General features: G+C 34.6%; 2 protein-coding genes across 2 annotated transcripts in view; one reads left to right on the top strand and one right to left on the bottom strand.

The window, feature by feature from the left end:
• The window catches only part of LOC111051701, a 79,027-nt gene extending 78,871 nt beyond the window's left edge, over nucleotides 1-156 (bottom strand). Inside the window, 1 exon segment of the mRNA XM_039438519.1 lies at nucleotides 21-156. The gene's annotated coding sequence lies outside the window, so the exon portion shown is untranslated.
• Nucleotides 97-15,262, top strand: LOC111058868 (eukaryotic translation initiation factor 3 subunit F). The gene is made up of 5 exons (XM_039438518.1): nucleotides 97-742; nucleotides 2,968-3,038; nucleotides 3,406-3,715; nucleotides 7,115-7,365; nucleotides 15,108-15,262. Exons 1-5 carry the CDS (start codon nucleotides 634-636, stop codon nucleotides 15,192-15,194), a joined length of 828 nt encoding a protein of 275 aa, XP_039294452.1. The 5' UTR covers nucleotides 97-633; the 3' UTR covers nucleotides 15,195-15,262.
• Nucleotides 15,263-15,895: the final 633 nt, after the last annotated feature.

The following is a 15,895-nucleotide window of genomic DNA, read 5'->3' as shown; positions in this document are numbered from 1 at the left end:
ATTTTATAAATATCACCAACCTTGTAAAGGATGAGTATCAAGTTTTATCTAATTTTTCCATCTGCCTATATTGTGTCTCCCGTTCTGCATTGCAGATAATATACGTTCTAGCAAAGGAGGTAATAGCGGACAGAACAAGAACCATGATTATTGTTATTTTTGGTAGACATTACGAAAATCAATGTTACCACAATTTAAATGAATTTAATTCTCTAAAATTTATTACCAAGTACTTATTTTTTCAGCGTGAATAAATCAATTTCTTTGATATAAACTTTTTTTGTGGTTCATTTAGAGAATATCTCAATAATACTCATGTTCCCTTGGAATGTAATGTTAATTTCCTATCTTAAAATCGTTCATACTAATAAAACCATATTTGAAGAAATTTTTTAAATATTTTTAGCATCATATAGCCAATTTTCCATCAAATTTTAACAAATTTACATATTATAATTTTTGTAAAAAGAACGAGAAACTACTACATGATTACTATAGCAGTGAGAAGTTATCTAGTTTGTTGTGTGAGTGTGTGCGATTTTGCCTGTGATGCTGTCGATGTGAATTGTTCACGTTGTCGAATTTATTCTCCTGTCTTTGAAATTAATCCACCTGTTATCAATTTATTGCAAAATGTCGCTTAATTTAGTAGTAAAAGTTCATCCAGTGGTGCTTTTTCAAATTGTAGATGCCTACGAAAGGAGAAATGCTGAGGCAGACAGAGTTGTTGGTACACTGTTGGGTAGGTTATAATACCATACTTTATCATATTTTACTTCAATTTTAATGCCTACAGTTATAATCTTCTCAATTCATAACTGATTTTGAGATTATCATCAAGATTTTAAGCTGTATGGATTTATAAATATCTAGTTTGTGCGTTAAAGCACAGGAAACAGTTCAAAAAAGTGAGGTTATACTTTACTTATATGTCTTGAATTCCTTCTCTAAGGTCTACCACAATCATAGTTGTGAAATAACTATTGTCAGCTATGCATCTCCATTCTCTTGTGTAAATTAAATATATGATTGTTTACAAGGGTCTTACGGAGAATCAAATCTTTGATAAAGTTATCACATATCTATATGACTTTTAGGTTCCTATTAGTTGAGGTGCAAAAAGAACTAGTATGTTATAAAGTAAGAATTAAAAGTTGTGAGTTCCACAAAAAAGATTAAAACATTGCTTTGAATCTTTCTATCTTGAGAATCCTGAAGGTACAATTCCTTAGACGCCTTGAGACGCATGTTTAGAGTATCATAATATTCAAGTATCATGTATTAAGTAGAGCCGCCGCGACTAGAGTACAGTATATATACTTGTTTACAGTACATACAAGTATCAAGTAAGTATCATAACCTATAATATCATTAGGTTCAACGATTTATTAGATATAAATCGTAAAAGCAATATTAATTTTAATAACAATCATCTGCCGCTATAAATTTCATACAACATAAAAGTCCAATAAGTCATCGAATTTGAAGAAATTATTGACTAATACTGTTAATACCTTCAGCTTCATCCATTACCCACAATTTTTGGATCGATGATATCAAAAAATCAAAACACATTCAGAAAACTGTAACAGTTCAGATGGCAGTGAAATCAAGACTAAGGCCCGGTTGCACAAGAGCCGGTTAAATTTTAACCGTGATTAATTTCACGAGAACCAATCAGAGAAGGCGTTTTTGAAAAGACGGTTTCTCTGATTGGTTCTCGCGGAATTAATCACGGTTAATATTTAACCGGCTGTTGTGCAACCGGGCCTATGTGATCTAGCGGCGGCTCTAACCACGCGTCTCGAGTCGCTGCTATGCTAAGGAATTGTACCTTCAGGATTCTCAAAATAAAAAGAATCACAGCAATGTTGTAATCTTTGCATTGAAACTCAAATCTTTTAATTCATACTTTATACTAGTTCTTTTTTTATTCATATTATTTATTATATTTCATAATTTTTTACCTTGTTAATGTTTTCGTCTATCTGATCACACTACTGGAAACGTGATCGATATAATTTCCAAAATACTATTCAATTTCTACTTATATGTTATGTAATTTGTGGAGGAAATAAATTAATTTATTCATATATATATATATATATATATATATATATATATATATATATATATATATATATATATATATATATATATATATGCATATGCATACATAGGCCAAAATTAGAAAAAAAACATAATTTTACACTTAATATTTCAAATACCAATAGAATTTAGAATGTTCTGGAGCCACTGACACGCATCTTCTCCAGCATCATGGAGGGCCGACAGCCCTCCATGATAGGAGTGTTGTGGACACTCAGATATTAGGTGGTTCATTGATTGGATTTGTCCACATTGGCACAGAGGATCAGATGTGTATCCCCATGCTGTCATCAGCTCAGCACACCTTCCCACCTGCGTCCTGAACCGGTTAAGGCCACACCACTCTCTACATCTCAGCTGGGTGCCAGGAACAATGTTATTAGGGTCATCCACAAGGCCTTTGTTCCTGACCTCTCCCTGCAACCATCTCAGTCTCCATAACTCCCTTGCACTTCTAATTTCCTCCTGCTCATCAAGTCTCAAGTATCTTCTTGACTTGAGGCGCCTTGGTGGAGGGTTAGCCAAATCTCTAGAGACTGGGAGATCCTCATGAATGTGTTGTAACTGGGAAATGAACTTTTTCTTCTTCTCCAACCTTCTGAGATCTGGAGGCATGATGTTACTAAGCACAGGCAACCACTCAGTCTCTGTTGGTCTCAATGTCCCACTAATCTTCCTCATAGTAATTTATTCATTATTCTTTTGTAAGATATCCAAAAAACATATCCAATGTCTTTTACGTTCCATATTGGTTTCTACAGTTTTGCAAGTTTGACACCTGATAAGTTTAAATTGCCCTTCAATTATCTCATTATTATTTAAGATACAATATCAATATAATTTTCCTATTTGTTACAGGGAGTGCAGATAAAGGAATCGTTGAAGTGACCAACTGCTTTTGTGTTCCACATAAAGAATTTGAAGAAATGGTAAGCTATGATGATTTAAAAATACTTCTCAAGTAGGCTATGTCTTGTGTTTAGTTTTCTGTAGATTGTCAGTTTGGATCCATAAAGTTTATTAAGCATTTTATATAATATAAATATATTTCATAGAGAAATTGTTGCGTAATTTTACAAAATTCAGAGCCAGAAAAGCACAGCTGACATTCTTATAATTCTTTATTCAGCTAACAATTCCTTACTTTATATTATATACTATAGATATAGATTTTAAGTTATTCAGCTCAGTAGTTCATGCGTCAAAAATGTATTTCGTATTCATTTCATGTATTAGACAGCTCCTTTCCTTATTGATGAATGGTGAGTAAATGAATGAATTTGTATGATGTTCCAGGTGGAAGCCGAACTGAACTATGCCAAGGACCTGTACGAGATGAACCAGAAGGTGAACAAGCAGGAGTTAATAGTTGGGTGGTGGGCGACCGGCAACGAGGTGACGTCATACTCGTGCGTCATTCACGACTACTACTCGCGCGAGTGCGTCAACCCAGTCCACATGACGGTCGACACGACACTGCAGGGCGCGCATATGGGCATCAAGGCCTATCTCAATGTGCCCCTCGGGGTCCCTGGTGGCACCTCGGGCAGTATGTTCACGCCCATCCAGGTCGAGATTGTCAGCTATGAGCCGGAGATTGTCGGAAGTGAGTACACTAACTTGCAAGTGGCTTTCATTCATTACTCCATTGAATTGAACGCTGTACGTAAAACTTTGAAATGCCTTTAATTTATCCAACTGAATTAAACACTATTCAAGAAAATGATGGAAAGAACAACAGTCACTGCTCATAAGTGTTCCTTACCACAATCTTGTTGTTTTATCTTCTTCTTCACCTCTTTCATGTCTTCATTTATAGCTGGGTACAGACTTGAGCGCCATGAACATACTGCCCTTATTAAACTAGAAAAATGGTTATCTGCTAACAATTTTATTATGAGTACTAGTAAAACTAAAGAAATGCCGTTCTGAACAACGAGAGAGGGTAAACTTGAATGTCAAATATTACAAAATAGTATCCTTGAATAATATTATAGTGCTGGGAATTGTAATAGGCTCTGACCTTTGTAATAGGCTCTTGTCCCGGTCGTGTGTTGATGGGAAGGCTATTATTTTATATCCTTTTCAGAGAATCGGCAATTTTTTGTTGAAGCACCGCCGATTTATGAAGTTACATTACAATATTATATTGTTGAAACACCGCCGATTTATGAAGTTACATCACAATATTATGTTGTTGCAACACCGCTGATTTATGAAGTTACACCACAATATTATATTGTTGAAACATCGCCGATTTATGAAGTTACATCACAATATTATGTTGTTGCAACACCGCTGATTTATGAAGTTACACCACAATATTATATTGTTGAAACATCGCCGATTTATGAAGCTACATCACAATATTATGTTGTTGAAACACAGCCGATTTACGAAGTTACATCACAATATTATATTGTTGAAACACCGCCGATTTATGAAGTTACACCACAATATTATATTATCGTTATTCTAATTGCATTCAATCTTTATTCTCATTGATTAGTTTTTTATACTTTGTAAAATTCGTGAATAATTAGCATTACCGTCATTTTATGTAAATTAGGGTATAAGCCAGTAAATATTGTAACATACATAAATAAAGAACTCTAATCTAATCTAACCTTCCATAGAAACAGCACCACGAAGACCTTAAAAAACTCAACTCAGCAATTTTTGTTGTGAGAAATTTACAAACACCTCTGGACCTTAGGGCTCTTAGAAGTGTTTACTTCGCTTTGTTTCACTCCCCTCTAACATATGGTATTGGGGGAAATTCAAGCTGCGTCGTGTTGGTATTTAGATTGCAGAAGTGGTCATTGAGAGAGATTATAGGAGAATCAATTCGTATAAGCTTTCGGTCCCATTTTAAAAATCTTGAAATTATGTCACTCTCAAGCCTTTACATTTATAAAACGATCAGCTTTATTAGAAAAATTACATAGGTTTAATACTGGTGAAACATTTCATCACTAAGCAGTTAGAAGCAGAAGTAACCTGAGGGATAATGCACACCAAACAACCATGTATGAGTGAGGGGTGAGGAGCTCATAACGACATGTGAATCATTCATATCCTACTGTTGAGGCTGTGCAAAGGCTAAAAATAAAATTTCTACTGGTAACTTTTTTCAAAGTTTATCGATTTGTATATATTATCAAGCTATCAAAATGAAAAATTTTTCTCAGGAAACATTTTTCCGCTATCATTACTTTTTGAGATATGAGCGCCTAAAGTTTAAATTTATGGGACAGAATATTTCAAATTCAGTAAGAGATAAATCCATGAGATTTACAGGATGAATTCTTCATGGAATTTTTGATTGAATAAAAGAAAAATTTTCTGAAAATATCAATTTTTGAAAAAGTTATTCAATTTACGAAAAATAGCTCAACTAAAAGCTATTTTTGGTCATTTTTAGTAAATTGATATTTTCAGAAATTTTTCTTTCATTCAATCAACAATAAAATGAAGAATTAATTCTGTAAATCTCATGGATTTATCTCTTACCGAATTTGAAATGTTCTTTCCCAAAAATTTAAACTTAACCAGTATAAAGTTAATTTTTGAAAAAGTTATTCAATTTACGAAAAATAACTCAACTAAAAGCTATTTTTGGTCATTTTTAGTAAATTGAATAACTTTTTCAAAATTTGATATTTTCAGAAATTTTTCTTTCATTCAATCAACAATAACATGAAGAATTAATCCTGAAAATCTCATGGATTTCTCCTACCGAATTTGAAATGTTGTCCCAAAAATTTAAACTTTAGACGCTCATATCTCAAAAAGTAATGATCGGGAAAAAAATGTTTTTCTGAGAAAACTTTTCATTTTGATAGCTGGATGATATACAAATCGAAAAACTTTGAAAATATCACCAGTATAAAGTTAATTTTTAGCCTTTGTACAGCCTAGCCAGCCGTACGGCATTGGCATTGTTGCATAGGGCAATGACACTTATGTAAAGGGTTGTTTATTTCGCAGAAAAGAGCTGCAAGGATAATTGCTCATGTTCATAGCCAGGCACATTGTAAACCACTTTTTCCTACAGATACCCTGAAAAGTGACCATTTGTGCACTGATTGCAGGCTGCAAAGAATCACTTTTCCGCACTAGTGCGCAAAGTGAGTACTTTGCGTACTCCAGATTTGCAGCATGACAATGCAAAATAGTTAGTAGGTTATATGGAGCACCAGTGCAGCAAAATCAAAATTAAGTTGGTAACAGTGAGTGGGCTGCTATAGTGAGCAGAGGTGCAACGAAGCACAACGCGCTAATTATTAAGTATATATTATAACCAAGGACAACGACAGCACAGTGCCATCACAGCACACACCACACAGCTGCCCCCCGCCATTCAAACACACATACATTATTCAGGCAATTTTACCCATAATTACCCACTTTTCATATTCAATGGTAACTGTAGGAAAAATTTAATGTGAAATACGTGCGCAAAGTTAGTTTGCTGCACTCAAGAAACCATTCCGCCCTCGCCTACGGCTCGGGCGTAAACGTTTCTTTCGATGCAGCAAACTGTCACTTTGCGCAATAGTTGCACAAATAACTATTTCAGCAATTGAAAATATTGACTTTGCCTGCTTTCCATGCTTTTGAATGTATTCTATGCATTAAGAAAAACTTGCCTTGTGTTCCAGTTCCGTTGGCTCTGTTCATACTCATTATACTATATACTTCGGTTTCGGTACTAAAAATTAGTCAGTGTAATTATTCTCACACTTTAAATGGGTTTATAGAATATGACATTAGGCTTTTCAATAAGTTACCAAATGTTTTAAGAAATTGTGATATTTTTTTAATATGAAAGCTCTACTTGTTGACATAATTTCCTTACAATAAAAACGAATTGTTCATGAATTTAAGATATTTGTTCAGTCAATACTGTTACTAACTTGACTTGTTTGTATTTGATTTCATTTTACATTTTCTGTAATGTTGGAACAATAGCATAAATTTGAATTGTTCTGTCTATTTGCAGTCCGACTGTGCCAGAAAACAGTGGACACACAGAAGAAGACCGTGGAGCCGATGAACGACCTGGCTCAGATCGCAGAGGCGGCGAAGAAGCTGAGTGGCCTCCTAGACTCGGTGCTGGCCTATGTGGACGATGTTCTGGCAGGCCATGCACAACCTGACAACACTGTCGGGAGAGCCCTGCTCGATATGGTGCACAGTGTGCCCAACATGACACATCAACAGTTCCAGGACATGTTCAACTCTAACATCAAGGTCGGTCATTAAGTAGTTAATGATGGTACTGTAACTATCATATAAGCAACTGTTGCTTAGCTAGATCAAGATCTATATAAAGAGGTTGAGACACGATCCATTACAAAACGACCATATTCAAGCTAGTTTACAATAGAATTTTGATTTGTCTTTAAAATTTGCCGACATAATAGCTTTAATATTAAAAGTAAGTTTGAGTTTCTTTTCAAGTTTCCAAAAAAGTTTCAATCAATACAGTATTTTCCAGTTATCATTGTTGATGCAGTGAAATATCGTTATTCGATTTGATACCTATTCAACTTATCTAAATTCTAAATTCCTAGTTAATATATAATATCGGGGTACCGAGCTTCGCTCGTTATTTATTTATTGATAAACATGGGGAGCTTCAGCATCTACATTACGCTCTACAGCCCTAAGCCTTGTCTTTTCAGCTGCTGAGTACTGTGCTCCAGTCTGGATGAATAGCTCTCATGTTCATAGGGTTGATGTTCAGCTAAATAACTCAATGAGAATGATAGGTGGTGTTCTGAAATCTACCCCTGTGGAATGGCTCCCGGTGTTGAGTCACATCCCACCCCCAAATCTTCGACGCATGAATGCCCTCACTAGAGAGTACAAGAAGATACAGGAAAATCGAAGCCTGCCAATACATGAGGATATACAAGATGCCAATCAGAGCCGTCTGCAATCTCGTAAGCCACCGGTTAGGACGGTAATTACAGCCTTAGATACAGGTTTCCGTTTAACTGAGGCCTGGCAACAAGCGTGGACAGCAAAGCAGAACATTGACATCCCATTTGTAGCCAAAAGGCCACCAGGCTTCGATTTGCCTCGTAAAACATGGTCGGCATTGAATAGGGTACGAACTCATCATGGTAGATGTGCCTATCTGATGCATAAGTGGGGGAAGGCTGACTCCCCTTTCTGTGAGTGTGGAGCAGTCCAGACTATGAGACACATTGTGGAGGAGTGTCCCAGATCAGCATACACGGGTGCACATGAAGATTTCCTGGTGGCTAAACCAGCATCAATAGCCTACTTAAATACCCTGGAAGCATGCCTCTAATTTCCAGGTCAAAAGTGACTAAGATATTTTCATTCGTTTTATATATGAATTTTCTATTGTTTTCTTTTTTTCGAATTTTGTGATCATAAATGTGTTGTGTATACTGCCATACGCTAAATAAATAAATATTGATAAACAAAACACAAATATTTAAAATGATTGGGGAAGGACTAATATGCAAAGCCAAAAACTGTTTCTTCTCCGAATTTTTATTCATACACTATAATTAGTCCAAAAAGTAGGTTATGTTCCATACACTTGAATTCAGGTCCAATTTCCAATCCAAACATAAAAGTACCAATTTAGATTGTTTACAAACCAAATTGAATAAAAAAATGACACTCACTAATCACTTAAAACTGTAAAATAATTATTAATTATGATATACTCTAATTTAGAATGATATACCATGTCATGTCAACAAATAATCAGATTATTTTGATCAAGTCGATTAAAATTTCTAGATTAATATTTCTCTTGAGGTAAGCTGATTGATTACAGAGCTGAATATAATTCTGTATCTCTCCCACACACGCATCTTCTGTTATCGACAGATGACGAAATTCTTTATTGAAATTCTTATTGATTGATATAATAAGTATACATCATCATATAAATGATAGGGAGAGGAAAAATAAGGTAACCTTGTGCTATTCCTCTCCCCAATTTAGATATGGTTACACATAGTCCGAAATAGGTTAAGTATTGTAGCTCTTCACTTCGCAAAATTTTCAGACCACTAATATGTTTACAAAGTAAATTTCCAAATTTAGATGCTTCAAAACAAAAAATAGAACAGATATTTCTGTTTTTCCCAAGGATAAATAATTATTATCCTTTTCATGTCCTTCAGCGAGTTTTTCCAGGGATGAGACTAAGTGCAATCGAATTTTTATATCATAAACCTGCTATGTTCCAAATTCGTGATAATCGTTAGAGCCGTTTTGGAGATCCGTTGAACATGAATAACCAGATATGAAAATATATAGAAATATACAGAAATCGCTAGCTTAATATAATATGATTTTGGGCTCAGAATTGAACAAAACTTATGAAGTGAATAACATAACCTATTTTTGGACAATTTCTATCAAAATTTGGGGAAGGAACAGTTTTGGCCTTCAATCCTGTTATTCATTTCCCAATCATTCATAATTTGTAGAAAATGATTACTATAAATATATAAATAACTATGCCCGCTCCATATTCAATATTGGTGTCTAGACCTCTTTCTATGAACTTCGATTTCAATAGTGCAAACAAACTCTAACTGTGGTCAAGTTAGAAATATCTACCTTCACTGTACCCGGGGCTGCTATAGTGAGGTCCACGTTATAATGTCAGTATTTGACTAACATTGGTGTTGCTATCATTGTCTATCATTTGACAAAACAGGTATCGCTATCCTTTTCTAGCTCCACAACGTAGCCGGATCGGGTTATAACAATGTAGAAATATTCTCAGTTATAAAAATGTATTAATCAATCATTGAAAAATATATTTTCATGCTGCAATAGAATTAATTGTTTTAAACAAGAATGAACAGCTAATATCACATGTGATATAACAGTATTAGCTATCCTCTATAGAAGGCAGTGGCAAGGCAACGTTGGCAATGTTGTTCTCCTATCTTTCTTCACTGCCATTATAGCGTAGGCCTTACTATAGCTGCGTAGTTCGATAGTGCAATCGCTTCTTAAGAGACGTATTATACCGAGCCACAGCCGTCGGAATTAGCAATTTTTGAAGAAATCACAAAGATTCGACTGTTATTTCTTTCAATTGCGGCCTTAGCTGTGGCTCTGTAGAATAAGGTTCTAGCAAGTGGTGGCCAATTTATAAATTAACACTGAATAAGGATCTCCATTATTCAGCAGTATATGACAACAATGTGCAGATTGTTGCTGTAGATCGGTTTTGCTGCTTCAGAATATGCTCTCACATGCACATGTTTGTTTACATTATCCCTAAAGTTGTTATGTTTGTTAATATTGTAAGTAAAGTAACATCATGTTTCAGTTTATTCACCTCTAAATTCAGCTCTTTTTCTCTGTCATATATTTTTTCTTTCCTTGCCCTATACCATAGGTAAGGAAAGTATTGCTTTCCAAAAAAATTTAAGATATTTGTTCAGTCAATACTGTTACTAACTTGACTTGTTTGTATTTGATTTCATTTTACATTTTCTGTAATGTTGGAACAATAGCATAAATTTGAATTGTTCTGTCTATTTGCAGTCCGACTGTGCCAGAAAACAGTGGACACACAGAAGAAGACCGTGGAGCCGATGAACGACCTGGCTCAGATCGCAGAGGCGGCGAAGAAGCTGAGTGGCCTCCTAGACTCGGTGCTGGCCTATGTGGACGATGTTCTGGCAGGCCATGCACAACCTGACAACACTGTCGGGAGAGCCCTGCTCGATATGGTGCACAGTGTGCCCAACATGACACATCAACAGTTCCAGGACATGTTCAACTCTAACATCAAGGTCGGTCATTAAGTAGTTAATGATGGTACTGTAACTATCATATAAGCAACTGTTGCTTAGCTAGATCAAGATCTATATAAAGAGGTTGAGACACGATCCATTACAAAACGACCATATTCAAGCTAGTTTACAATAGAATTTTGATTTGTCTTTAAAATTTGCCGACATAATAGCTTTAATATTAAAAGTAAGTTTGAGTTTCTTTTCAAGTTTCCAAAAAAGTTTCAATCAATACAGTATTTTCCAGTTATCATTGTTGATGCAGTGAAATATCGTTATTCGATTTGATACCTATTCAACTTATCTAAATTCTAAATTCCTAGTTAATATATAATATCGGGGTACCGAGCTTCGCTCGTTATTTATTTATTGATAAACATGGGGAGCTTCAGCATCTACATTACGCTCTACAGCCCTAAGCCTTGTCTTTTCAGCTGCTGAGTACTGTGCTCCAGTCTGGATGAATAGCTCTCATGTTCATAGGGTTGATGTTCAGCTAAATAACTCAATGAGAATGATAGGTGGTGTTCTGAAATCTACCCCTGTGGAATGGCTCCCGGTGTTGAGTCACATCCCACCCCCAAATCTTCGACGCATGAATGCCCTCACTAGAGAGTACAAGAAGATACAGGAAAATCGAAGCCTGCCAATACATGAGGATATACAAGATGCCAATCAGAGCCGTCTGCAATCTCGTAAGCCACCGGTTAGGACGGTAATTACAGCCTTAGATACAGGTTTCCGTTTAACTGAGGCCTGGCAACAAGCGTGGACAGCAAAGCAGAACATTGACATCCCATTTGTAGCCAAAAGGCCACCAGGCTTCGATTTGCCTCGTAAAACATGGTCGGCATTGAATAGGGTACGAACTCATCATGGTAGATGTGCCTATCTGATGCATAAGTGGGGGAAGGCTGACTCCCCTTTCTGTGAGTGTGGAGCAGTCCAGACTATGAGACACATTGTGGAGGAGTGTCCCAGATCAGCATACACGGGTGCACATGAAGATTTCCTGGTGGCTAAACCAGCATCAATAGCCTACTTAAATACCCTGGAAGCATGCCTCTAATTTCCAGGTCAAAAGTGACTAAGATATTTTCATTCGTTTTATATATGAATTTTCTATTGTTTTCTTTTTTTCGAATTTTGTGATCATAAATGTGTTGTGTATACTGCCATACGCTAAATAAATAAATATTGATAAACAAAACACAAATATTTAAAATGATTGGGGAAGGACTAATATGCAAAGCCAAAAACTGTTTCTTCTCCGAATTTTTATTCATACACTATAATTAGTCCAAAAAGTAGGTTATGTTCCATACACTTGAATTCAGGTCCAATTTCCAATCCAAACATAAAAGTACCAATTTAGATTGTTTACAAACCAAATTGAATAAAAAAATGACACTCACTAATCACTTAAAACTGTAAAATAATTATTAATTATGATATACTCTAATTTAGAATGATATACCATGTCATGTCAACAAATAATCAGATTATTTTGATCAAGTCGATTAAAATTTCTAGATTAATATTTCTCTTGAGGTAAGCTGATTGATTACAGAGCTGAATATAATTCTGTATCTCTCCCACACACGCATCTTCTGTTATCGACAGATGACGAAATTCTTTATTGAAATTCTTTATTGATTGATATAATAAGTATACATCATCATATAAATGATAGGGAGAGGAAAAATAAGGTAACCTTGTGCTATTCCTCTCCCCAATTTAGATATGGTTACACATAGTCCGAAATAGGTTAAGTATTGTAGCTCTTCACTTCGCAAAATTTTCAGACCACTAATATGTTTACAAAGTAAATTTCCAAATTTAGATGCTTCAAAACAAAAAATAGAACAGATATTTCTGTTTTTCCCAAGGATAAATAATTATTATCCTTTTCATGTCCTTCAGCGAGTTTTTCCAGGGATGAGACTAAGTGCAATCGAATTTTTATATCATAAACCTGCTATGTTCCAAATTTCGTGATAATCGTTAGAGCCGTTTTGGAGATCCGTTGAACATGAATAACCAGATATGAAAATATATAGAAATATACAGAAATCGCTAGCTTAATATAATATGATTTTGGGCTCAGAATTGAACAAAACTTATGAAGTGAATAACATAACCTATTTTTGGACAATTTCTATCAAAATTTGGGGAAGGAACAGTTTTGGCCTTCAATCCTGTTATTCATTTCCCAATCATTCATAATTTGTAGAAAATGATTACTATAAATATATAAATAACTATGCCCGCTCCATATTCAATATTGGTGTCTAGACCTCTTTCTATGAACTTCGATTTCAATAGTGCAAACAAACTCTAACTGTGGTCAAGTTAGAAATATCTACCTTCACTGTACCCGGGGCTGCTATAGTGAGGTCCACGTTATAATGTCAGTATTTGACTAACATTGGTGTTGCTATCATTGTCTATCATTTGACAAAACAGGTATCGCTATCCTTTTCTAGCTCCACAACGTAGCCGGATCGGGTTATAACAATGTAGAAATATTCTCAGTTATAAAAATGTATTAATCAATCATTGAAAAATATATTTTCATGCTGCAATAGAATTAATTGTTTTAAACAAGAATGAACAGCTAATATCACATGTGATATAACAGTATTAGCTATCCTCTATAGAAGGCAGTGGCAAGGCAACGTTGGCAATGTTGTTCTCCTATCTTTCTTCACTGCCATTATAGCGTAGGCCTTACTATAGCTGCGTAGTTCGATAGTGCAATCGCTTCTTAAGAGACGTATTATACCGAGCCACAGCCGTCGGAATTAGCAATTTTTGAAGAAATCACAAAGATTCGACTGTTATTTCTTTCAATTGCGGCCTTAGCTGTGGCTCTGTAGAATAAGGTTCTAGCAAGTGGTGGCCAATTTATAAATTAACACTGAATAAGGATCTCCATTATTCAGCAGTATATGACAACAATGTGCAGATTGTTGCTGTAGATCGGTTTTGCTGCTTCAGAATATGCTCTCACATGCACATGTTTGTTTACATTATCCCTAAAGTTGTTATGTTTGTTAATATTGTAAGTAAAGTAACATCATGTTTCAGTTTATTCACCTCTAAATTCAGCTCTTTTTCTCTGTCATATATTTTTTCTTTCCTTGCCCTATACCATAGGTAAGGAAAGTATTGCTTTCCAAAAAAATTTAAGATACCCTAATTTCATGTTTTCTATACGTTTCAAGGTTCCCTGAGTCCAAAAACATGATTTTTGGGTGTTGGTCTGTGTGTGTCTGTGATCACGATAACTCCATTCCTAATTAACCGATTGACTTGAAATTTTAAACTTAAGGTCCTTATACCATGAGTATCTGACAATAAGAAATTCAATAAAATTCAATTCAAAATGGCGGATAATGGCTGAAAACCATATTTTTCACGGTTTTCTCGAAAACGACTCTAACGATTTTCTTCAAATTTATACCCTAGATAGCTATTTATAAGCCCTATCAACTGACATGAGTCTCATTTCTGGGAAAATTGCAGGAGCTCCGTAATATTCTTGAGAAGAACGAATTTTGTTAAATTTCTATCACGATTTTCTCAAAAATGACTTGACCGATTTTTTTTCAAATTCATACCCTGTATAGTTATTTATCAGCTCTATTAACTGGCATGAGTCTCCTCCCTGGGAAACTAACAGGGGGTCCACCCCATCCCTGAGAAATTTACTTTGTAACCTCCTTCTCGTGCGTGAGGTAGGTAGGTAGAGCAGTTAATTCAAAAGAACACAACATGTCAATATTTTATTTGTAGAACAGCTGTTTTGACAACTTTTAAAAAATCCTCAAAATTCATAATTCAAACAAAGGAAAATGTACTCTGAAAACAATAACAATAGTATAATCATAGTTTTAATTATTTAGCCGCCAATCGGCATAATGTTATTCCCCGAAATTATCCTCTTTTAAGAATGAGGCTTATAGATCAATTAGCAATGAAAGTTGTGTGAGTGTACCTTACCAGATTTTTTACTGTTGTAACAGTTATGTTTAATATGTTTTATGAATGATGGATAAAAGTTTGTGAATAGATGAATGTTTTTAAATGGATGAAACTTTCCATTCTCAATATGACTAAACGTAGAAAATTGTTTTTTAAAAACGATATTTGTAATAAATTGTATTTGTTTTTCTGTTTCAGGATCTACTGATGGTTATGACCCTATGTCAACTCACCAAAACGCAGCTGCAACTCAATGAGAAATTAACGTTGTTGACATCTTTGTGAATTCCCATCAGTCAGAGAGCTCTTTTGTTAAAAACCATTCATAATTTAATAAACTAAAATGAACAGTACGATTGTTGTTATTTACCTCTTCCCTGTATTTTGGCTTTTTGTTTCAATTATAAAAAATCGGCTATTTTGTAAATTATTGTTCTTGCTAAAAGATTTACTTGAGACTTGAGTCATTTAGATACATTACATTATAAGAACTCCGTTCTTAAATACCTTCAATGTATTTCTCATTTCAATTTTAGTTTACTTGAATGAAAAAGACTAAGAAATTGTCAAAAAACCACTGATTTATTGATAATATTGGAAAGACCGGTTTTGGTTATTACACCATTGTCAATCTCTTAAGAGATTTAAGTAATTCAAGTAATAACCGAAACCGGTCTTTCCAATATTATCAATAAATCAGTGGTTTTTTGACAATTTCTTAGTCTTTTTCATTCAATATGAATAATTACCACAATATCAACTTCTCAACTACACATTTAGTTTACTTGCTGATTGAGTATCATTAGGCTATTCATTGATCTATTACTGGAAGTATCAAAAATGTATCTTCTAATATGAACAAAAAGTATTCATATTAAATTAGAATTGTAATTTACTAATTGGATATCAGAATCGTTCTATTCACTTGGAAAGTCCATTAGCTAATGAGAAATTTAATGACTGTATTAGAAATAACTGAACAATAT

Source organism: Nilaparvata lugens, chromosome 11 (genome assembly GCF_014356525.2).
Source record: "Nilaparvata lugens isolate BPH chromosome 11, ASM1435652v1, whole genome shotgun sequence".
NCBI classification, from domain to species: Eukaryota; Metazoa; Arthropoda; class Insecta; order Hemiptera; family Delphacidae; genus Nilaparvata; species Nilaparvata lugens.
This window is presented reverse-complemented; position numbering and strand designations above follow the sequence as displayed.

Coding starts and splice junctions, on each gene's coding strand:
- LOC111058868 (XM_039438518.1), top strand. CDS start 634: ATGTCGCTTAATTTAGTAGTAAAAGTTCATCCAGTGGTGCTTTTTCAA. Junction 743..2,967: donor AGTTGTTGGTACACTGTTGG/GTAGGTTATAAT, acceptor TATTTGTTACAG/GGAGTGCAGATAAAGGAATC. Junction 3,716..7,114: donor TGAGCCGGAGATTGTCGGAA/GTGAGTACACTA, acceptor GTCTATTTGCAG/TCCGACTGTGCCAGAAAACA.